The 25,952-nt window shown below is 37.0% G+C and overlaps 1 protein-coding gene and 1 pseudogene across 1 annotated transcript in view; one reads left to right on the top strand and one right to left on the bottom strand.

Moving 5' to 3' along the window:
* EIF2B3 (eukaryotic translation initiation factor 2B subunit gamma) overlaps positions 1-25,952 on the top strand; it is a 123,194-nt gene that overhangs the window by 31,933 nt on the left and 65,309 nt on the right. Inside the window, exon 4 of the mRNA XM_055401792.2 lies at positions 11,511-11,670. Within this exon, the coding sequence (XP_055257767.1) occupies positions 11,511-11,670 (160 nt within the window). The remainder of the gene's footprint in view (positions 1-11,510; positions 11,671-25,952) is intronic.
* LOC148778003 (ubiquitin-conjugating enzyme E2 variant 1 pseudogene) lies at positions 790-1,310 on the bottom strand (annotated as a pseudogene).

The raw sequence follows: 25,952 nt of genomic DNA, 5'->3' as shown, positions 1-25,952 counted from the left end.
TCCTTTACCACACCATTTTTTTTTGCCTGCAGGGTAATTATCATAGCTTGTCCTTTCCCAGGCTTCATTTTCTATGAACTTTCTTTTGCCACACCATAGGGCATGCCGGATCTTCCCTGACCAGGGATCAGACCCATTCCCCTTGCTTTGGGAGTGCAGAGTCTTTAACTGCTTGACCACCAAGGAAGTCCTTCTATGCACTTACTGATTAACCCCAACCTTTTTACTAGTTGTCTAACCATCTAAGATATTTAGACTCCTCGCTATTCTATCAATTTCATCTTCCTAAAGAAGTCTCTCCCAGAGTAGTAGTGATTGCCTTCCATGCCTGGTGCTCAGCTGTCATTCTGTCATCTCCCTTCATCATCATGAGGATTTACTTTGCCTCTTTCTTTAGTTTCCTGGAATCCTTATTTTCCTTTTTCTTGGTGTACTCCCCTTGTTTTCTGAAAAACTTACTAGCGCTTCCTGACAAAATTTGTTTTGGAGCTAATTTTTTTGAGACTTTGCCTGCCTGAAAAATCTCTTTATTTTACCCTAATACTTGATTGATAGTTTGACAAGGTATAGAATTCTCAGTTGAAAAGCTGATCCTTAAGAATTTGAAGACTTTGATCCATTGTCTTTACCTTCCAGTGTTGTTAAGTCCTAAAGTTTTATAATTACTAACCTTTTAAATCAGATCACCTTTTTCTCTGGAAATTTGTGTCATCTTCTCTTTGTCCTGAATATTCTGAAATTTCATGATGATGTACTTTCTTTTTTTTTTTTTTTTTGTTATAGCACAACTTATATATTTCAAATGGACGAAAAAATTAGTATCATTTACAGTATCTTAAGATAAACTGCCTTTGAATGGGAGCTTTCTTTCCAGTACTTTGAGGTCTACAAGATGAATCTAGAAAATTTACTACTGTGGAAAATGAAGACGGCTTAAATCGAACGGGAGGCGGGGGAGGGCCTGTGGTTTTTCTTTTTGATTAATTGCTGTAACACTGTCCTTCAGGTGGCTGAGGGAGTTTCATATTTTCTTTAGACATCATTAGGCGCCAAAGCTCTTGCAGGACAACTTTGACGCTATACGAATTCTGCCATTTTGCTAGCACTGATATGGCTCTTGGGTCCACCACTCCATTAGAACTATTAACTCCATTCATATTAATTTTTGTTACAAATCTTACAAAGGGGGATGCTTCTGGGTATTTAGGTCCACATTCTATTTTAAGGCTGTATATTCGGTTTTCATAAATTGTCCGAGCCCGTGGTGGCTGCCATCTTGTGTCGCTGTCGCTCCAATGATGTACTTTCATGTGAATCTGTTTTATCCAGAGAGCCCTCCTATCAGTGAAACTGTTCAACTTGGATTTTCATGTCCTTCAGTTTCAGTTCAGTTCAGTTCAGTCGCTCAGTCGTGTCTGACCCTTTGTGACCCCATGAATCACAGCACACCAGGCCTCCCTGTCTATCACCAACTCCCGGAGTTCACCCAAACTCATGTCCATCGAGTCGGTGATGCCATCCAGCCATCTCATTCTCTGTCGTCCCCTTCTCCTCCTGCCCCCAATCCTTCCCAGCATCAGTCTTTTTCAGTGAGTCAACTCATTGCATGAGGTGGCCAAAGTATTAGGGGACCTTTAAAAAATCAATTTATTAATGATTCTTATCTGTTTTTTTTTCCTGTTCTTTTTTTCTGGAAACCTACTATTCTGATAATGGATCTTTTAGACTGGTACTCTAATTTTCTGTTCTCTTATATCTTCCATTTCTTTATCTTTTGCTTAAGTTTTGTGTGTGGATGGGGCATGTTGACTGTGAGCTTCACTGTAGGGTAATATGGTAATATGGTTGGGCTGTTTTAAGAGAATCTCTTATATTTGTATCTTTAGGTTTTTTCCTCTTAGATTAGTCAAATCTCCCAGAGAGAACTATTAAATTCTGCTGCCTGAAAGGTGACGACGTGAGGGTCAGGACTGGGGTTGGGGCAGAGGGTAATTGGGTGTCTGAGAATCCTGTATGCATTCTTTTTTAAATCCCTCCTTCTCTCTAAGGTACCTCCCCTCTCCCTACTACCAGTTGTGATTATGCTACCCAAGTCCAGATATCCTCTACTTTATTCTCTTCAGCCATCTGCCATTGTGAGACCCATGCAGTAGTTGGGTTGCAGAGTAGAAAAGAGGGATCTTTCAAAGGACCTGTTTAATTTTAACTTCTCCCTTCCTAGCTATATACTCATATCAGTTTCTGAGCCCTTTGGGGGGTCTGGTATAAACTAAGTTGCTTCTCAGTTTTCCTGCAACTGACTTGAGTCATTTTTTTCAGTGTTGTCTCCTCTCCCATTTTCCTGTTTTTGTGTGTTTGTGCCCATTTAAAAAATCTTAATACTACTGTTTCATTGATATTTTGAGAAAGGAAATTATAGTTGTGCCTTTTCAACCTATCATCTTTAAAACTTTCACAATATCTAAAGAAGAAGAAGAAGTGACAAGGGAGTTCCATAGCAGCAACATGGAGGAATACGTGATTTTGTCTCTTGTCATTTGCTTCATGTCATGACCTGGGGTAATGGAGTGAGAGAAACAGCCTGGAAATGGTAATGTGTAAGGAATTTACCTACGCCTCTCTGGGCCCTTTGGTTGGAGGACAGTATGAAGAACAGAGAAAATGTCCTAAAAAATTCCTTTGGTGCTTTTATAATTATGAGTGATAGACTCTTAGGACCTTAAAATTAGAAAAGGTTTATAAAGACATCTAATCTTTTACCCTGCACAAGAATCGTTTCATGACTGTTTCCCATGGAGATTATGCTAGGCTTTGTTTGAAAACCTCCAATGGGTATTTCTCTTGAGGTTCTAGATATTAGAACGTTTTCGGTAATGTTGAACTCATCAGTGCTCCTCTTGTTGTGTTTTGGTCTTTTTTTGGTTCCAACATGTGGCATGTGGGATCCCTAAGTTCTTCTCTTCTCCTGGTTAAGGATTGCTAGGTCTAATGATTTTCAGACCCATCAGCGTCCCTATAACTTCCTTTGATGTCTCTGATTTGTCAGTCTCTTTCAAAATGTTATGTTCAGAAATGTGGCCTGAACAGTGACAGTGGTATTATTTACATCCTATGATTTGGAGGTCATTATTATGAGCAATTTATTAATTTTTTATTTAAGTATCATTAATTGACTTACAGTATTATATTAGTTTTATGTTGTACGACATAATGATTTGATATTTTTATACATTACAAAATGATCAATTTATTAATTTAAGTATCATTAATTGACTTACAGTATTAGTTTTATGTTGTACAACATAATGATTTGATATTTTTATACATTAAAAAATGATCACAGATTTCTTAATTTCAATAAAAGCAAAGTCTTACAATCACACAGTACTTTACAGTTTTCAAGTATCTTATAATTTAACCTATCTTCTAGTTTTTTTTATCAACTGTGATTTAGTGTTAAGTAGCCACTCCAATACTCTTGCCTAGAAAATCTCATGGACGGAGGAGCCTGGTAGGCTACAGTCCATGGGGTCGCTACGAGTCAGACATGACCGAGTGACTTCACTTTCACTTTTCACTTTCACACATTGGAGAAGGAAATGGCAACCCACTCCGGTGTTCTTGCCTGGAGAATCCCAGGGACGGGGGAGCCTGGTGAGCTGCCGTCTATGGGGTCACACAGAGTCGGACACGACTGAAGTGACTTAGCAGCAGCAGCAAGATGCCTGACTGAATTTAAATGTAACATAGGTATGTATAAAGAAGTAGATTCATTTAGCACCACATCTATTTTTGGTGTGTGTGTGTATTTTGGAAGGCAATATGATGGCAAAGGGGCAGATCACATAGTATTTCTGAGCCTACTTTTTGTCTATAAAATGAGTAACTATTTTGATATTTTAGAATTATGTGAATTTAGAATTAAATGAAATATATGTAAAAGCTTTGTAAATGGTAAAATGATGTCCAACTTTAAGTTACTTGTTTTTGCCATCAACTTAGGACAACATAGCCTTAGAGAACCAACTGAACTGATGATGGTAGCAGGTCAACTGTAATTAGTTTCCAAACTGGAATCTTTATGGATCAGAATTCTAAAAGTATGTGATTCGTCAGGCTGTTGCTAAAAAGTTTTCAGAGACACATGTTTTAATGAATGTACTTGGATGGTAACATCTCTTTAACCAGAGAACTTGTTATGGATTTTTGTGCCTAATTGACTTCTCTGATTAACTGAGAATTGCCATACATGGATTATTACTTTGGAATTAATTCAAATTTTTTATTTTAATTGAGTATATTTCAATTGATATAAATATTGTATAGGTTATAGGCATACAGTTGGTTAGATAATATTACCACCTCAATGGATATGAATTTGAGCAAACTCCAGGAGATAGTGCAGGACAGGGAAATCTCGTGTGCTGCAGTCCATGGGGTCGCAAAGAGTAGGACACAACTTAACGATTGAACACACAACACACATAGTGATTCACAGTTTTTAAAGGTTATACTCTATAGTTATATAAATATTTATTGTATTCCCCATGTTATACAGAAAGAATTCAAGTTTAATTAAATTTTGTGAGCCTCAAAATTACACTTAACATGATTTAATCTTTCATGAAGATTCCCAAAGTGAACTTTAAGGTCGCCACTATTATTAATGCCACTGAACCCAGAACATGGCTCTAGATAAAGAATTGATAATAGCTTGACCCTGGTTATCATACAGTTTTGTGCCATGAAGGGCTTCAAAGTTGGTGCAACCTTTTATCTTATAAATGAGGAAACAGGCTCAAAGAGGCAATGACGTATTCAAAGTCACATGTGTAATTAATAGGAAAAGTAAACATGTCTAATCTTAGAATTTACTTTTGGGGGATAATAAAATTCTGATTTTAGGTTCTTTTTTGTTTGTTTGTTTAAACTTGATAGTTGTTTGTTTCTCATATTGTTAGAAATGCCCCTCTTGCACTACCCTCTGCTGATCTTCCAAACTTTTAGGTTTCTAAGAAACTGGACACTATTTCTATGTCATATACTTCAGGGTAAAATTAATATTCAAGTTACAGGCAGAAAATATGTAGTATAATTGTAAGAGCATACTCTGTGGTCTTGAAATGGGGCAGTGACACATTTATCCTGTGGCATATGTATGTCTGACACAAAGAAAAAGAATGAAGTTATTTATTATAAATTCAGAATAATAAATTATTTCAAAGTGAAAGTTTGAGAGAATAAAAAGCCTTTGTTATTTCTCTATTAATATCAGTACATTTGGACATTAAAATTAAATTGTAGATATCTAAATCCTGGAAGAGATGTAATCAGCATTTTTATGTAGAACTCATTTAACAGAAATTAACATATTCTCAGTTAGTTTTTAGCTTCGCATAGGAAAGGTGAGTAGAATTCTTCTATTTGTTCTTAATCTGAAGAGGAAAACTTATTGTAGAAAGGTGAATGAGCTAAAAATATTATAACTGTAGATGTTGAACCTGCATTTTAAAATTATAAATCTGGTGTATCACCCTCTAGCCATGCTGTCCAGGACAACAGCATCTGATTTCTTTCCTTTCAGACATCTCTGCCTTTTCTTTGGAGTCAGCAAATTCATCCCCTACCTCATTGCTTCAGGAAGCTGCCGAGTTACCTCTGTGATCCCTGCCCTAACTCCAAATAGTCACAAGTTCTACAGAGGACACTCAGCTCTGTCAGAAAGTATGCTGTTTCTAAACGTCTAAAATTGGATGTTCTAATCTTTGAGTCGGTTTAAACAAGGAGAAGGAGATAACAAGAAGATTGCCTGTATTTACTGATGCTTTTGTTTGCTAGTAGCAGGTTGAATTGGAGAAGGCAATGGCAACTCACTCCAGTACTCTTGCCTGGAAAATGCCATGGGCGGAGGAGCCTGGTAGGCTGCAGTCCATGAGGTCATGAAGAGTTGGACACAACTGAGCGACTTCACTTCCACTTTTCACTTTCATGCATTGGAGAAGGCAGTGGCAACCCACTCCAGTACTCTTGCCTGGAGAATCCCAGGGACAGGGCAGCCTGGTGGGCTGCAGTCTATTGGGTCGCACAGAGTCGGACACGACTGAAGCGACTTAGCAGCAGCAGCAGGTTGAATTCTGAGGATACAAAGATATAAGAGCTCCTTATGAAGTTCAAAGTCTGGGTGGGGAAAAAAACAGCTTAGTGATTTAAGGTCAGTAATGGATCAGAAAAGACTTCATCTCTAGATGAGACAATATATTGACTCTTTGTTTTCCAGTAACTATGATAAGACCTGAATCTTGATGTGGTAGAAAGAGAGAATTGGGAATGCATTCTTGGCAGTTTACTCTAGCAAATTAACATTAACTATGTGGAGGGGGGATTGTGGGAGAGAGGCTGGCTAATTAGGTAGGTGGAATTACATTTTGAAGACCCTTAATGTCATGCTAAGGAATTTGAACTTAATCCTGTAGAGCGACGATCTCCAAAATGGAGTGTTCTCAGAGCCAGATGGTGTGCAGGATGGAGTCCCAGAGTAAAATATTAGAATCTCTAGTTCTTATTTTCTTGGCCTCTAAAGTCACTGCAGACGGTGACTGTAGCCATGAAATTAGAAGATGCTTGCTCTTTGGAAGAAAAGCGATAACAAACCCAGACAGCATATTGAAAAGCAGAGACATCACTTTGCCGACAAAGGCCTATATAGTCAAAGCCATGGTTTTTCTAGTTAGTCATGTACACATGTGAGAGTTGCACCATAAAGAGGCTGAGTGCTGAAGAATTGTTGCTTTTAAACAGTGGTGCTGGAGACTTGAGAGTCCCTTGGACAGCAAGGAGATCAAACCAGACAATCCTAAAGGAAATCAACCCTGAGTATTCATTAGAGGACTGATGCTGAACGTGAATCTCCACTACTTTGGCCACCTGATGTTAAGGGCCAGCTCATTGAAAAAGACCCTGATTCTGGGAAAGATTGAAGGCAGGAGGAGAAGGGGACGATAGAGGATGAGATGGTTGGATGACATCACTGACACAATGGACATGAATTTGAGCAAACTCCAGGAAATGGTGAAGAACAAGGAAGCCTGGCATGCTGCAGTCCATAGGGTTGCAAAGAGTCGGACATCACTGAGCGACTAAACTGAAACTGAAGCACTGGAAATTGGAGTATGAATTTAAATATGGGAAAATTGCAGTGAGAGAGACCAGTTAAGATACTGGGAAAATATTTTGAGGCCTGAACCAGGACAATGGAAATAAAAGAGGAGGACTTGGGACCAGGGAAATATGGGGATGGGGAAGGCGAACTTGGCTGGAGAGAGAGGACTTCAATTCTAGGCTGTGGCCAGCTTTCTGACTTTAAATCCTGGATGGTGGTGACACTGTGATTAAGTTAAGGAACAGAGGAAGGATATTTAGTTGAAAGCCTAAGGATTGTCACATTTCTTATTTACATACTAAGTTGGTCATTCCTTCTTGCACTTGCTCGTCTAACCAGAGTAAAAAATAAAATGGCAGCTGGCCCTTTGGTGAGCACTTTGGGGACTGAAGACTGAGAATCTTTTCCAGGCATTTTCAACCAAAATTGAGCATATTGCAGTTCAGTTCAGTTCAGTTCAGTTGCTCAGTCATGTCCGACTCTTTGTGACCCCATGAATCACAGCACGCTAGGCCTCCCTGTCCATCACCAGCCATGGGTAATTATTAAAGATTGAAGGCAGGAGGAGAAGGGGACGACAGAAGATAAGATGGTTGGATGGCACCACTGGACTCGATGGACATGAGTTTGATCAAGCTCCAGAAGTTGGTGATGGACAGGGAAGCCTGGCATGCTGCAGTCCATGGGGTCGCAAAGAGTCGGACATGACTGAGTGACTGAACTGAACTGAACTGAACTGAATTATTAAAGCACCAAACTACTCTTGGAGATTGGATTGAGATTGGACCACATAGAAAAATGTAAATTGTGACAATTCACAGTCGCACCAAATAGCTGAATTCATTAGTTCCTTATTGGCAGGGGTGGGTATTGGGTGGTGATTTGGATCATAGCCATTGTTTGTGGAAGTGCTGAGTGGGTAAAAGCATGGTAGTTACCTTACCCTGACAGTTTTTTTCCAGGGGAGTAAGTGTGTTTTTCTTTCTCCTTGCTGTAGGAATTGTTTGCCAGATTGTGTTAATTTACAACAATCTGTCATGGAACAGCTGCCAGGAAAAGAAAAGAGGCTATTCCCAGTAGCTCTTCCCACCTCCTACCCTACCATTACCACCACACACGCATACATCCAGTTTTGTTTTTTTTCTTCTAGTTTTACTCAGTGGTTTTGGCTTGATTGAAAATGTTCTTATAATGACTTTGCCGTGGCTTGGTAATTTGGTTTTCTAAGCTCTATTTGTTTGCTTTAACCAAGACTAATTGGCAGCAGTTCAAGTTTTGAATTCTGGGGTATCTTGAACATGAAACTGCTATCTTCCACCTTCCCTTGAAGACCTTGTATGTTTCCACTTGGTCAAAATGCACTCTTTTACTGTCCTTTCAGTTCAGTTCAGTCGCTCGGTTGTGTCCGACTCTTTGCAACCCCATGAATCACAGCATGCCAGGCTTCCCTGTCCATCACCAGTTCCCAGAGTTCACTCAAACTTATGTCCATCGAGTCGATGATGCCATCCAGCCATCTCATTCTCTGTCGTCGCCTTCTCCTCCTGCCCCCAATCCTTCTCAGCATCAGAGTCTTTTCCAGTAAGTCATCTCTTCGCATGAGGTGGCCAAAGTATTGGAGTTTCAGCTTTAGCATCTGTCCTTCCAATGAACACACCCAGGACTGATCTTTTGAATGGACTGGTTGGATCTCCTTGCAGTCCAAGGGACTCTCAAGAGTCTTCTCCAACACCACAGTTCAAAAGCATCAATTCTTCAGCGATCAACTTTCTTCACAGTCCAACTCTCACATCCATACATGACCACTGGAAAAACCATAGCCTTGACTAGATGGACCTTTGTTGGCAAAGTAATGTCTCTGCTTTTTAATATGCTATCTAGGTTGGTCATAACTTTCCTTCCAAGGAGTAAGCGTCTTTTAATTTCATGGCTGCAGTCAGCATCCGCAGTGATTTTGGAGCCCAAAAAAATAAAGTCTGACACTGTTTCCACTGTTTCTCCATCCATTTCCCATGAAGTGAGCTGTGCTTTTCACCCTTGATGTTGCCCTCATTCCTTTACAGGAGCAGGCTTGGATAAAGCTTACTGAGGACTGTTAGGATAGTGAATAGGGAGGTCTGTGGAGATGCCAGTTGGTCTGTGCAGAAGATGAGGCATATTCTAATGTTAGAAAAGAACTGGTCAACCAGAACACAAGGCAACTGAGGGTTGATGTCTCCCAGGAACTTTCAAGTTAATTTCATTTCAGATATACAGTTGCTTCACAGTCCAAACAGTCTATGTTTATTCATGGTTTGTGGTCACACGTGATCAGAAATACTTCTGGCTCTTTTAAGAGTTTTTCTACTTTCTCTCTGTGGGCTCCAGTTAGTAGAAGAATATTTGCATTTCTAGAATGGCCTTTACATTTTTAGAATAAAAATTAGTAGTCATTTATTTTCTTACAATTATAACTTTTATTAAACAAAAATAAACAGTATTAAAAAGATATAAGGATGATTTCATTTTCCTTTTAGACTTTAGTTTCTTCTTCCAGGATTTCTAGCCTTGGAAACAAAGTACATTGATCAGTCAGCAAAGACTTTCCTTTGGAAATGCAGTTGCAAAGAGAACAGGAATGTGTTTGGTCTCAGTGAAAGTGGTGCATTCTTTGGGAACAGAGACAGGAAGAGGGCCTGACAGACTAGCACCTCCATCTGTATCCCAGGCTCTGCCCTTTCAGACTGAATCCTTTCTTTTCACACTGAGAACAGATGGCAACCAGACACTAAGAGAAGGGCTCTGTTTCTTGTGCTCCTTGGGGATTTCGCATTCAGCTTAGCAAAAAGTCATCTAAAAGCAGAGAGAAAAATGAGGATGCAGACTGTTCACAATTATGCAGGACTTGTTTGGTATTCATTATGCTGACAGATTTATTTTCTGCAGATATTGAATGATAACAGCATTTATTTTCCAAGACAGCATTGTCACCACTTCAGAAGCATCTGCATTGGGGTCGTTTTCTTCACTTTGGAGTACAGTTAATAACTTAATTGTGGAACAGTCAGCTTGCAGAAATCAGTCATCTTAGTAGAGAAACTTAGAAAAATAGAAAGGATTTTTTTTCTTCAACAAACTTTCATTTTCATTGTAATGAAATTGGGTAACTTCTGTGCGGCTCTAGTGACATGTCTTTAGTAATGGCCCATGCTTCCTGCCTTTCTGAGTACTGTTAACAAGAAGTGGGATTCTGCAGGCTATTTCTTCCTTAGCTTGCATGTATGTGGGCTGATTTGTTAATGTTTGATGGTTCCTGGGTGGTGAGTTGCAGGCTTAGGAATTTTTTTTCCTAAAAAGAAGATGTTTATAGGAACTTTTTTTTTTTTAAGCTTGGTTAAGATCCAGAAAGAACTAAGAGAGCCTTAATAAGTAGAAGAGTAGAAAAGAAAAAATCCAAATTTGAACTTCTTAAACCTGAAGCCTTCAAAAGGAATTGTTTAGGTTATAAATAATGAGTTTTATGTAGAAAAAGAAATGATGGTCCTAGTATAGATTCTGTATTTGGAATAAGAAATTACTGGCAGTAAGATAAGGCATTCTGATGGTTGAGTCTCACTTTCTGAGCAAGTGTGATTCTTTTTCCTAGAATGTAAGTGGAAATTGTCTATTTTCCCCCAAAGCAAGAATCTTGATTTTAAATTAAAATCTTAGAAAAGTTGGAGCCACTTACAAAAATTTCTCTAGATATTCACTTTATTCTTTAAGCTAAATAATGTAGTCCAGTGTTTTTCAGACTTTTTAAAATAGCAGAACTTATATTGTTATGAGGATTAAATGAGTGCTTTTATACATACCCAAGGTTGTAGTATAATGGTTTATTAGCTTGACTGTTTTCCCAAAGAGGGCCACATTATAATATATTCATCCTGTTATTTATTTTCTAGTATTATAGCAAAGTGACTGCTTTAAAATAAAGCATTTCACAACCTTATTGGATCATCAGACTGTGTGAAAGCACCTTTTAAACTGTAAAGAGACATACAAATTTTAAGATCATTAACTCCGTAGTCACAGAAATAGACAATGTGATGGTTTTCATACTCTCTTCCTTAGAGCCCAGGATTCCAGAGGTGCCTCAGAGACAGCAGCAGTAAGGCACACACAAAGGGGAGGTAGGATTTCCAGACCCTCCCCCAACACAGTTCAACTAGAACAACCCTGTTCGTTTTACCTATTTCACCACTGTGAAAAAGGTTTGAGGACAAGTGTCCAGTTTGTGTGTGCTTCTGAGACATTGTGAGTTTATCCTGTGATGATTTTGTGTGATCCTTTGTCCCTTGTGGTACTGACTTTTCCTCTTCTCCTTTGACAGACAGATGTACTGGTCCTGAGCTGTGATCTGATAACAGATGTTGCCTTACATGAGGTTGTGGACCTCTTCAGAGCTCACGATGCATCGCTTGCCATGTTAATGAGAAAAGGTCAAGAAAGCTTAGAACCAGTTCCAGGTCAAAAGGGGAAAAAAAAAGCAGGTAAGGAGGGTGGAGTTTGATTTATTTGTTTGTCAACTTCTTATAATTATCATTCATGCTTTCACTTAAAAAGAAATATTTATTGAAAACTGACTATGCTGCAGGCACTGTGCTAGAGGTGGATGACATAAAGTCAAATAAGACACAGTCCCTGATTTAAAGAAGCTTATAACTATTGATTGGATTCTGTATTATCCAAGAGGCTTTTGTCTACAGAGTGGAGCACTCAGAACTGTTTGCATTGTGTAACTGAATACATATACCTAAGAAACAAAAAAAAATCTAATTTAAAATCACTTTTTAAATAATAATTAAAATCTGATGACAAGTTAGATAGCTTTAAGCAATTAAGATTACTATTGCAAATTTAGAATGGTTGATTCTTTTGATTACTCCAGTGACCCTGAAATTTGCTCAGTTGTGTCTGACTCTTTGCAACCTCATGGACTAAACAGTTCATGGAATTCTCCAGGCCAGAATACTGGAGTGGGTAGCCTTTCCCTTCTCAAAGGGTTCTTTCAACCCAGGAATTGAACCATCTCCCACATTGCAGACGGATTCTTTACCAGCTGAGCCACCACGAACCCTAAATAGTCAGTAAACAAAACAGTCATTAACCATGTTTTGTCTTGGGATTACAACATATCTTGATATTTCCCCGGATTCCAGTAGTGGGTTATTTTTTAATTTTCAGAGAGTTATAGTAATCTTACCAGATCCAAAAGAAAAGGAATAATACTCTACTCCAGCCAGGTTTATAGAATTTGGGTTTTTGGCTTATTGTTGATTTTTAGTTAAGGCATAGTTCATGACTGCTTTTCCCAGAGTATTTCAGCTGAGTCATATAGGTTTTAGTTTTTCCTATAATGTGTTTTTTCCCCCTGGAATGATGTGTCCTTTAGATTTTTCTTAGCCAGCTTTATATAACCCATTGTCCTGTCATTATTTATTGACATGGTCTGTTAAAATTATTAGAAACTATGTATGGTTTATTAGTATCTGATTAATATTAATAGAGCCACTTAGAATGTTCATTCCTAGGATTTTAGTAACGTAGTTTATACTTTTAGCTCTCTTTGTTCAGAACATTTAGTTAATTTATAATTTTGAACTATAGCATTAAAACTTCTTTCTAGGTGCTTTTTGTATTAAAGCAATCACTGATACAGATTAATCGTTGAATCCTCTTTCTAATTTGTTATTATGTATACTTCCCAGGTGGATCAGTCCTTTGGTTCTTGATGTAATTTCTACTTTTGTGAGCTCTGGTTTGCTTACTCACAATTCCTTGTATTCATCCTTTTCTACCTACTAGATAGAAGCAAGTGTATTGTCAGACTTTATAAACATATGTATATTTTACAAATATTATTGTTTTCTTTTTTTAAAATCCTCTACTTATAACAATGTAAAAAAATCAAATACCTTACTATAGTTACTCTTCTTGGTATTATAACTTTTTTGTACATTGTATATTAGCTTTTATGTCTTAATTATCATTATAGGTGAGTGGCTTTTCATAATTTTATTTTAAATTAACTATTATCTGTCCATTTTAAAATTGATGCTTAAATGGTAACAACATGGTTATTGGAAGTTTCTTTAAGGTGGCTCTTCTGGTTTTGAAAAAGTGTGATGTTCACTGGTAACTTGCCATATGGTTAGATTCTGAGTACGGTGGGCAGGGAAGCTGGAAATGGTACTGGAAAGAATATAGTTCAAACTAACAAGTTTGAACTTTATCCCTGAAACAGTAGGGATGTATTTGAGGAATTTTAAACAAGAGAATGTCATAATCAGATTTGTATTTTAGATTTTTTCATTCTTTACATGACATTTTGAACTCTTCAATATCTATATTTTGTTGTATTTGAGGACTAAGTTTTAAATTCTTACCATGGAATGCTATGCATTTCAATGATAAGCATTTTTTTTTAAGAATCATACATTTCTCAGATTGTATGTTTGGTCTGCCTCTTGACTGCTCTTATGTGCCAGAACAGCCAGTGGTCCTCCCTTTCTCATATATTGTTTAATAGTCTGGATCCTTTAGGTACAAGTTTCCCAAACAGTGTTCTTACTGGCTTATTGGGGAATGGCTAATGGCTAGATGTTTCAGGAGCCATCTTTCTTCCTGTTGCCACTTCCATCTCAGATTTTTAGGAACTAAAGATACTGAGGAGGGCAGAATCAAATTAATTTATGTTTGGATTTTTGTAGCTTATTTTTCCCCCTGCTGCAACCTTTACATGTGATGTTCTCTGCCAGAAATGCTCTCCCCTTACCCGAAACACATGCACTCTAAATCCAACTTAACTTCAAGTTATCTGCTGAGAGAGGCCTTCCTTGACCCTCTAATTCAACCCCTATTTGCCCACATATGGCAGCCCTACTCTTGTACTTACTGTCTCTGTTGAACTATAAACTCCATGAGAATAGGAGTCATGTCTGTTTTATTTAGTTTATCCCCACATCTGGCTCAGTTATGGCCCATGGTGACCAGTCAGTAGATAATACTGAATGGTTGAGGGGCCTGCCTATAAAGGTATCTTTTATTGCCCTCAAGGTAAGAGAAAGTATATTCAAGCCCTAGATGTTTAAGTCCTAAAAATTTGAGTCCAAGCTATAGTTGGACTCATGAATGGGTATTATAAGAGTTTGAGTTTCAGCAATATACAATATACTTGACACTACATTGCCTTTTTTTTTTATTATTATTTAATCTTAGTTCCCTGACCAGGGATCAAACCTAAGCCCCTGCAATGGAAGCATAGAGTCCTAAATACTTGATCACCAGGGAATTCCCATTGCCTATTAATTTGTGTTTAGAAATGTTTCCAAGATTTTTAAATTAAACAGCTGCTGCTGTAGCATGGTTGTTAAATGCACGGGTTCTGGAATTCTTACTGAGTGGGCTTCAATGCTCAGAAACTGTGCAGTCTTGGACAAATTATCCAACTAACCTGAACTTCATTTTCTTTAGCTATAAAATGATACTGAATCCTTTGAGGATTTTTGTGTGAGAATTAAATGAGATGTCTGTAAATCAGGCAGTCTACTTCTTGAAACAGCATAGTTGGCCCTCTATATCCAGGTTTCACAATGTGAATTCAACCAGCCAGTTGTATAAAGATTTCCATTTATCATCCCTTGCTTAGAAAATCCAAGGTTTCCTTCTCTCTCAATTTCAGTGAGAACATATTGTATTCATGTTTCATGTTGTATTCATGTTTCATGAGAACATATTGTATTCATGTTTACTAAGAGGCTTTTTTTCCTGGGCATTCCTCTGTCCAACTGTTTAATGCTATTAAAATTATGGTTTTATGATACATAATTATTGACTATTATCTCTACAGTTCCCATGTCACTTGGAATGTTTGAAATGGAAAATATTGTGGGAAATTGTTATTTAACTTACCCAGTTCACTGTAGTATTTCTCAAACTCTTCCCTAGTTCTCAGAGTAATGGATAGTTTTGGTCCAAACTGTGTTAAGTCATCACAGTCATGTTCAGCTGTTTGCAACCGCATGGACTGTAGCCTACCAGGATCCTCTGTCCAAGAGATTTTCCAGGCAAGAATACTGGAATGGGTTGCCATACCTTTCTCCAGGGGAATCTTTCTGACCCAGGGACTGAACCCATGTCTCTTATTAAGTCTCCTACGTTGGCAGGTATGTTCTTTACCTGGGTCGAAACTAGATCAGTATATATCAGGGTACTTCAGAATTTCACAAATGAAAGCTGTCACTTGGTTGTCACATCTCAGTCAGTTTAGCTCCCTCTATATTAATACATGTTGGCAGGCAGTTCTGAGCCTGTATTTCTTTTGCTTCAGCTTCATTTCTCTCAAAGCTCTACTTCAGCAAGCAAACTTCTACTCCTGTTTAGGCTTCTGATTTATATTTTTTTCTCTTCTCAATCTCATTCTTTCTGCCCCAACCCGTTTTTTCCCCTAATTATGTCCAACAGAAGTGATTGAAACCCCTGTGTTCTCAAAACTGAAATTCTTGTGATTGAGGAATCAGTATACAGAACTAAGTTCAAATATAGTAGAAATTGTATGTCATGGTGTGACAGGTACAGTAGCAGGAACATGTACAAAATACAGGGAGCAATTTAATGTTTCAGTTACAGGGAAATGTGTTTCAAGACATAATATGTGAAAAGAAGGAGGCAAGTGATTTACTTAGATACAGACAGGGGTAGCTGGTATGAAATCAGATCCCTGACTAACAAATACATTAAATTTTGGTGTAGACATTGAATTTAGGACATACTATATATGAAATCTATGCTAAGCCCTATATGAGAAACATAAATAATCAAGATTTGCTCACAAGATAAAATTAATGGGGCTTGGTAGTTTTGTTAATTACCAACTTGTATAATCCATCTATGGCCTAATAACACTTTGTGGATAGTTGTTCAAAAATCACATCAGTGGTAAGTGACAGAATCAGAATTTGAACTCATGGCTTCTAACTCCATGGCCTGGACTTTCTAGTTCATTTTTTTTTTAATTTAATTTTAATTTTTTATCAGTGTTTTATATGTCCATAATTTTAAAAGTACTATAATTATTCCTGGTATATTGTAATAAGTAGCAGCCCCCATCCTGTCTATCCTCACTGTGCTCGGAGGCAGCCACTTAACATTTTTAGCCAATTTTTTTTCACATTTAATCCCACATCTCAAATGACATGCTTTTGTTTGCTGTGTCTTGATATTTTTAGTTTTAGGAATTATCCACTTACTTTCTACTGTGAAACTTAAAGATTTAGTTCTATTTTACCACACCCTCTCCCCCCACACACAATGCATGCAAAATTTCCAGTCTCCCCAGCTTGCTAATATAGTGACTTATATTGTAATGTTGATTAACTGAATATATGTTTACATTATTATGAACTTATAAATGATATTCACAGCAGAACCTTGTAGTTTGCTGTTATTTTTCTCTTTATTTTGCTAAAAATTGTCTTGTTTTTTCATTTGCCTAATTTTCTGTGTATTTATTACCAATTCAACCTTAATCCCAGTTGTGTAAATTTCCTCTAATTACTTTCCAACAGTCTAAGTATTACCAGAATTTCAAATTCTTGAAGATCTCTCTCCTAGTTTCTGGAGTAGTTGCTCTGCTATAGAACTGTCTTTTTAGGTTCACCCTTCATTCTCATACCTTGAGCCTCATATTTTCCTCTTTCTTAGCTTATGTACCTTTGTGTCTGTGTGTATAAAAATATATCCTGTGGTAGCCTCCTAAGATGGGGTTTGTGAAAAATAAATTTTGTGAGCTTTTGCACATCTTTATTCTGCTCTCATACTTATTGGATATTTTGACTGGATATAAAATTCTCTTGGAAATCCTGACCCCTCAAAATTTTGAAGGTATTATTTCACTATATTGAAGCTTTTCTGTGAAGTCCAATGGCGTAGTGATTCTTGAGTCTTTGTATGAAACTTTTTTTTCCCTTTCTAGAAACTTATAGAATCTTATTATTTCCAAACTTCTAAAATTTCACATTGATATGCCTTAGTGTTTTATTGTCATCTCTTGTGTTGGATGACATCTCTTATGTTGGATGATCTCTTGGGCCTTTCAATCTGAAAATTCAAGTCCTCAGTTCTGAAATTTTTTCTCAAATTTATCTCCTTTTTTTAAAAAAAAATTAAGTGAACTTTTATTCATACATGTTTAATGTTCTCTTAGACTTCAATTCTCTGTTTTGTTTGCCTGTTTTTTTTTTTTCATTAAAGTATATTATAGTTGGTTTACAGTATTATCTAAGTTTCAGGTGTACGTCATAGTGACTCAGTTTCTAAAGATTATATCCCATATATAGTTATTATAAAATACTGACTACATTCCCTGTGCTGTACAATCTATTTTTTTAAGCTTATTTATATTATACATGGTTGTTTGTACTGTTAACACCGTACTTCTGTTATGCCTCCATCTTCCTTCTCCCCACTGGTAACCACTAGTGTTGTCTATATCTGTGAGTCTGTTTCTTTTTATTCTTTAAATTTCACATACAAGTGATAACATACAATGTATGTCTTTCTCATCTGACTTATTTCATTAAGTAACCATAGTACCCTCCAGGTCCCTACATGTTGCTACAAATGGCAAATTTTCATTCTTTTTTATGTCTTGCTGAAGAACTCCGTACTGCAAGTTCTGAACAATGTTAACTTAGATTTTCTATTAAGAATTTTTAAGTTTTATGCTTGACACATAATTCCTTGATCCAAACAGATTTGTCTTTTGTATATGGTATGAGGTTGGCTTTTTTTTTTCCCCATGTAGATGTCCCTTCTTCCTTGCTCCATTTGTAGGAGAAAAGGTGAGAATCTTCTAGCAAAGCATAAGTTATGAATTTATGAAACCTAATCTCAAGTATAATATCTCATTACTTTTTCCCCTTGCTGGATAGAAGCAAGTAGCTAGGCCAGCCCATACTCAATGGGAGAGGATACAGAAGGGTGTGAATGCTAGGAAGCTGTTATAATTCTTTGAGCCTGCCTACCAAAGCTGAACCCACTAATATGTCTAGGGCTTTAGCTGGGGCAGCCAAGTTTCTTTCTTTAAAAAAAAAAAAAAAAATTTATCTAGTTGTGTCGAGTCTTAGTGGCATGTGAACTCGTAGTTGCAACACATGGGATTTAATTTCCTGACCAGGGATTGAACCCAGGCCCCCTGCATTGGGAGTGTGAAGTCTTAGCCACTGGACCACCAGGGAAGTCCCTTTCTTTTTTCATTTAGTCTCTTACACAGGAGGCTAGCCCAGGCTTGCTCACATGGCGGCAGCAGCAGGTTCTAAGAAAATAACAGAAGCTACACAATCTCTTAAGGCCAAAAATCAGAACTTACATTGTGTCACTTCCTCCAAACTCTTGTTAGTCAAAGTTAGTCACTAGACCAACCTAGATATAAAGGATGGGGAACTAACCTTACTTTTTTCTTTTTGCTTCTGGTCAGCACTTTTTTTTTTCTCATACTTTTTTGTTGTGGTAAAAAACACGTAACATAAAATTTAGTTTAGTGGCATTAAATACATTTATAATGTGCAGCACCATCACCTCTACCCCTCTCCATAGTTCTTCTCATCTTAAAAAACTGAAACTTCATAGCCATTAAGTATAAATCCCCATTTTCTCCCTCTTCCTAGCCCCTGGCAAATGCCATCTGCTTTCTGTCTGTATGATTTTGGCTACCTAATTTAAGTACCATATATAAGTAAACTTATATAGTATTTGTCTTTTTGTCACTGTCTTTTTTTCATTTAGTACAATGTCCTCAAAGTGTATCTGTGTGGTAGCATATTTTAGGATTTCCTTCCTTTTTAAGCTGAATAATATTCCCTTATGTGTATATACCACATTTTGCTTATTTGTTTAGTTCACAGATGGACATTTGGGTTGCTTCTACATTTTCGCTATTTTGAGTAATGCTGCTATGAACATGGGTATACAAATATCTCTTCAAGACCTTGCTTTCATTCCTTTGGGTATATACCCAGAAGTGGAATTGCTGGATCATATTGTAATTCTATTTTTAATTTTTAAGGAACCATCATGCTCTTTTCCACAGTGCTACCATTTTACATTCTAGGCTCTATTTCTTGATGGGAAGAGCTGTAACAAATCTGTAACCCTTTTAAATCTATAATATACACTATTACTTTTTATTTGCTAATATTTTATTCAGGATTCTTTTTTTTTTTTTTTTTTAACAGAGGAAAATTTATGCGTCGAACCTGGACTGGTCACTTATGATAATATACATGCTACAATTTCATTCTCCCCAATCATTCCACCTTCACCCTCTCCCACAGAGTCCCAAAGACTGTTCTAAATGCCTATGTCTCTTTTGCAGTCTCTTATACAGGGTTCAGGTTACCATTTTTCTAAATTCCATATATATGCGTTAATATACAGTATTGATGTTCTTCTTTCTGGCTTACTTCACTCTGTATAATTGGCTCCAATTTCATCCACCTCATTAAAACTGATTCAAATGCATTCTTTTTGATGGCTGAGAAATACTCCATTGTGTATATGTACCAAAGCTTTCTTATCCATTCATCTGCAGATGGACATCTAGGTTGCTTCCATGTCCTGGCTATTATAAACAGTGCTGCAATGAACATTGGAGTACATGTGTCTCTTTCAATTCTGGTTTCCTCAGTGTGTATGCCCAGGAGTGCGATCGCTGGATCATATGGCAGTTCTATTTCCAGTTTTCTGAGGAATCTCCACACTGTTCTCCATAGTGGCTGTACTAGTTTGCATTCCCACCAACAGTGTAAGAGGGTTCCCTTCTCTCCACACCCTCTCCAGCATTTATTGCATGTAGACTTTTGGATAGCAGCCATTCTGACTGGTGTGAAATGGTATCTCATTGTGGTTTTGATTTGCATTTCTCTGATGATGAGGGATGTTGAGCATTTTTTCATGTGTTTGTTAGCCATCTTTATGTCTTCTTTGGAGAAATGTCTGTTTAGTTCTTTGGCCCATTTTTTGATTGGGTCACTTAGTTTTCTGGAATTGAGCTGCAGGAGCTGCTTGTATAATTTGGAGATTAATCCTTTATCAGTTGCTTCATTTGCTATTATTTTCTCCCATTCTGAAGGCTGTCTTTTCACCTTGCTTAGAGTTTCCTTTGCTGTGCAGAAGCTTTTGATTTTAATTAGGTCCCATTTGTTTATTTTTGCTTTTATTTCCAATATTCTGGGAGGTGGGTCTTGGAGGATCCTGCAGTGATTTATGTCGGAGAGTGTTTTGCCTACGTTCTCCTCTAGGAGTTTTATAGTTTCTGGTCTTACATTTAGATCTTTAATCCATTTTGAGTTTATTTTGGTGTATGGTGTTAGGAAGTGTTCTAGTTTCATTCTTTTACAAGTGGCTGACCAGTTTTCCCAGCACTTGTTAAAGAGACTGTCTTTTCTCCATTTTATATTCTTGCCTCCTTTGTCGAAGATAAGGTGTCCATAGGAGCGTGGGTTTATCTCTGGGCTTTCTATTTTGTTCCATTGATCTATATTTCTGTCTTTATGCCAGTACCATACTGTCTTGATGACTGTGGCTTTGTAGTAGAGCCTGAAGTCCGGCAGGATAATTCCCCCAGTTCCATTCTTCTTCCTCAAAATTGCTTTGGCTATTCGAGGTTTTTTGTATTTCCATACAAATTGTGAGATTATTTGTTCTAGTTCTGTGAAAAATATTGTTGGTAGCTTGATAGGGATTGCATTGAATGTATAAATTACTTTGGGTAGTATACTTATTTTTACAATATTTATTCTTCCAATCCACGAACACGGTATATTTCTCCATCTATTCGTGTCCTCTTTGATTACTTTCACTAGTGTTTTATAGTTTTCTATGTACAAGTCTTTTGTTTCCTTTGGTAGATATATTCCTAAGTATTTAATTCTTTTCGTTGCAACAGTGAATGGAATAGTTTCCTTAATTTCTCTTTCTATTTTCTCATTATTAGTGTATAGGAATGCAAGGGATTTCTGTGTGTTGATTTTATATCCTGCAACTTTACTGTAATCATTGATTAGCTCTAGTAGTTTTCTGGTAGAGTCTTTAGGGTTTTCTGTGTAGAGGATCATGTCATCAGCGAACAGTGAAAGCTTTACTTCTTCTTTTCCAATTTGTATTCCTTTTATGTCTTTTTCTGCTCTGATTGCTGTGGCCAAAACTTCCAGAACTATGTTGAATAGTAGTGGTGAGAGTGGGCACCCTTGTCTTGTTCCTGACTTTAGGGGAAATGCTTTCAGTTTTTCACCATTGAGGATAATGTTTGCTGTGGGTTTGTCATACATAGCTTTTATTATGTTGAGGTATGTCCCTTCAATTCCCACTTTCTGGAGGGTTTTTATCAAAAATGGATGTTGAATTTTGTCGAAGGCTTTCTCTGCATCTATTGAGATAATCATATGATTTTTATTTTTCAGTTTGTTAATGTGGTGTATTACTTGATTTGTTGATTGATTTGCGGATATTGAAGAATCCTTGCATTCCTGGGATAAAGCCCACTTGGTCATGATGTATGATCTTCTTAATGTGTTGTTGGATTCTGATTGCTAGAATTTTGTTAAGGATTTTTGCATCTATGTTCATCAGTGATATTGGCCTGTAGTTTTCTTTTTTTGTGGGGTCTTTACCAGGTTTTGGGATTAGGGTAATGGTGGCCTCATAGAATGAGTTTGGAAGTTTCCCTTCCTCAGCTATTTTCTGGAAGAGTTTGAGTAGAATAGGTGTTAGCTCTTCTCTAAATTTTTGGTAGAATTCAGCTGTGAAGCCGTCTAGACCTGGGCTTTTGTTTGCTGGGAGATTTTTGATTACAGTTTCAATTTCCGTGCTTGTGATGGGTTTGTTCAGATTTTCTATTTCTTCCTGGTTCATTTTTGGAAAGTTGTACTTTTCTAGGAATTTGTCCATTTCTTCCAGGTTATTCATTATATTGCCATATAATTGCTGATAGTATTCTCTAATAATCCTTTGTATTTCTGTGTTGTCGGTTGTGATCTCTCCATTTTCATTTCTAATTTTATTGATTTGGTTCTTCTCCCTTTGTTTCTTGATGAGTCTGGCTAGTGGTTTGTCAATTTTATTCACCTTCTCAAAGAACCAGCTTTTGGCTTTGTTGATTTTTGCTATGGTCTCTTTTGTTTCTTTTGCATTTATCTCTGCCCTAATTTTTATGATTTCTTTCCTTCTACTGACCCTGGGGTTCTTCATTTCTTCCTTTTCTAGTTGCTTTAGATGTAGAGTTAGGTTATTTAGTTGACTTTTTTCTTGTTTCTTGAGGTGTGCCTGTATTGCTATGAACTTCCCCCTTAGCACTGCTTTTACAGTGTCCCAGAGGTTTTGGGTTGTTGTGTTTTCGTTTTCATTCATTTCTATGCATATTTTGATGTCTCTTTTGATTTCTTCTATGATTTGTTCATTATTCAGCAGCGTGTTGTTCAGTCTCCATATGTTGGCACTTTTAATAGTTATTCTCCTGTAATTGAGATCTAATCTTACTGCATTGTGGTCAGAAAAGATGCTTGGAATGATTTCAATTTTTTTGAATTTACCTAGGCTAGATTTATGTCCCAGGATGTGATCTATCCTGGAAAAGTTTCCGTGTGCGCTTGAGAAAAAGGTGAAATTCATTGTTTTGGGGTGAAATGTCCTATAGATATCTATTAGGTCTAACTGTTCTGTTGTATCATTTAAAGATTGTGTTTCCTTGTTAATTTTCTGTTTAGTTGATCTATCCATAGATGTAAGTGGGGTGTTAAAATCTCCCACTATTATTGTGTTATTGTTAATTTCCCCTTTCATACTTGTTAGTAATTGTCTTACATATTGCGGTGCTCCTATGTTAGGTGCATAAATATTTATAATTGTTATATCTTCTTCTTGGATTGATCCTTTGATCATTATGTAGTTTCCTTCTTTGTCTCGTTTCACAGCCTTTGTTTTAAAGTCTATTTTATCTGATATGAGTATTGCTACTCCTGCTTTCTTAAAGTGATGAAAGAAAATAACCTACAGCCCAGATTACTATACCCAGCAAGGTTCTCATTCAAATATGAAGGAGAAATCAAAAGCTTTACAGACAAGCAAAAGCTGAGGGAATTCAGCATCACCAAACCAGCTCTCCAACAAATGCTAAAGGATCTTCTATAGACAGGAATCACAGAAAGAGTGTATAAACTTGAACCCAAAGCAATAAAGAAAATGGCTACAGGATCGTACTTTTCAATAATTACCTTAAACATAAATGGGTTGAATGCCCCAACCAAAAGACAAAGGCTGGCTGAATGGATACAAAAACAAAACCCCCATATATGTTGTCTACAAGAGACCCACCTCAAAACGAGGGACGCATACAGACTGAAAGTGAAGGGCTGGAAAAAGATAGTCCATGCAAATAGAGACCAAAAGAAAGCAGGATTCTTATATTTATATAATGAGTGAATTTGCCTGTAATCTTCCTTTCTCATATCTTTGTCTGGTTTTGGCATCAGAATCATACTGGCTTCATAAAATGAGATCAAATTCCCCACCCCAAACATAAGGCCTGTCACAGGGCTGGTGCACAAATATATTTCTTAGTTGAATGAATGAATGGATAAGTAAATGACTAAAGAGGAAACAGAGAAGAAAAAAACAACTGGAAAAATATATGGATAGTTGGTTATAACAGAACTTTTTAAGATGGGAGTTCATAGTTTTAATTGCCTTCTTAACCTTATTTGTGTAAACTTTCTCTTAGAATGGACAATCTAATGTTCTTGCTCTGCTTCCCAAGTGGAATTCACTTTGTTAATGCAGAACAGAAAGAAACCTGTCCAAGTTTCTATAATTTGTATCATATTTGGAGGTCCTAGTTACTGTGGTAGCTACAAAGAAGCCAATACAAGGAGGGGGGCCTGAGAATGAGGGAAATGTGACTGAAGAGCAACATAGCTGAAAAATTGATTTGTTGGAAATTATTGCTCCCAGGACATTGAGTAATTCAAGGTTTCTGTGGGCCAGAGGAGTTGGATGGGGTAAGCACTCCAGATATATCCAAAAATAACATCTCTGTGTTATTTCTTTTTAAAATGTTGGCTTGTAGTCAGACCTTTGCAGACTTTGTTATATTCTTAAGTTTCCATGTAATGGATGAATTGACATATGTCACAGTTGCTTTGCGGCATTTGAAATTCTCTAAAATATAGCTTGAGTTGAAATTGTCTGTAAATTTCATATTGACATTCTTTAAAAAAATTTTTTTTAATTATTTTAATTGGAGGCTAATTACTTTACCATATTGTGGTGCTTTTTGCCATACGTTGACATGAATCAGCTACAGGTGTATATGTCTGCCCATCCCAGACCCCAACTCCCACCTCCCTCCCCATCCCATCTCTCTGGGTTGTCCCAGTGCACCCGCTTTGAGTACCCTGTTTCATGCATTGAGCTTGGACTGGTCATCTATTTCACATATGATAATATACATGTTTCAATGCTGTTCTCTCAAATCATCCCAACCTTGCCTTCTCCCACAGAGTCCAAACGTCTGTTCTTTATATTTGTGTCCCTTTTGCTGTCTTGTATATAGGGTCGTCATTACCATCTTTCTAAATTCCATATATATGTGTTAATATACTATATTGGCGTTTTTCTTTCTGACTTACTTCACTCTATATAATAGGCTCCAGTTTCATCTACCTCGTTAGAACTGACTCAAATGTGTTCTTTTTAATAGCTGAGTAATATTCCATTGTGTGTATGTACCACAGTTTTCTTATCCATTCATCTGCCAGTGGACATCTAGGTTGCATCTAGGATGTCCTAGCTATCATAAACAGTACTGCGATGAGTGTTGGGGTACCCATGTCTCTTTCAGTTCTGGTTACCTCAGTGTGTATTCCCAGCAGTGCGATTGCTGGATCATATGGCAGTTCTATTTCCAGTTTTTTAAGGAACCTCCACACTGTTCTCCACAGTGGCTGTACTAGTTTGCATTCCCACCAGCAGTGTAAGAAGGTTCCCTTTTCTCCACACCCTTTCCAGCATTTACTGTTTGTAGGCTTTTGATAGCAGCATATTGGCATTATTTATCCCTCCTTCTTTGGAGTTCACTTGTCTTGGTAACAAAAAGAGAAGTGTAATTTTTTATGACAGTTTCTCCCTATTCAGATTAAAACACTGCCTGTGAGATAACCAAAAAACATTTAAAAGAATGAATGCTTTCAAGAACCTGAACTAAACACATTATACACTTGAGTGAAACATTTGATTTTAGGTATAGGCAGCTGCAGCCAACAGGGAAGCATATTAGGTTATATAGTGGCCATTGTCTGTCAATAGGAGGTAGACAAGTTCATCTTTAGAGATGCCATTTTTCCTAGAACTCAACTTTTAGTTTTTCTCTTTCAAAGAGGTATTAAATCATTGCTTTATTTGATTGTTGTGAGATCACATGAGAGCATGTCTTTTAATTTTTTAAACTTAAACATTTTATTTGATGTTTTAGTTAAAAGCACTAAATACAGCTTTACAGATATTATTAATTCATTTAGTTCTCCTAACAATCCTGTGAGGTAGGTGTCGGCACTATTATTTCCCTCTTACAGATGAAACTGAGGAATAGAAGTTTAGTATTTTGCTCAAAGATGTACAACTAGTATGTGGAATTCATACCCAAGTAGTATAATTTCAGAGGCTCTCTTCTTAATTATTACACTATGCTGTCTCTATGTGAAAATGCTTTTGTAAGCTATAA

The sequence above is a fragment of the Moschus berezovskii genome, chromosome 4 (genome assembly GCF_049115385.1).
Source record: "Moschus berezovskii isolate FMDL1 chromosome 4, NW_MosBer_1.0, whole genome shotgun sequence".
NCBI lineage: Eukaryota > Metazoa > Chordata > Mammalia > Artiodactyla > Moschidae > Moschus > Moschus berezovskii.
This window is presented reverse-complemented; position numbering and strand designations above follow the sequence as displayed.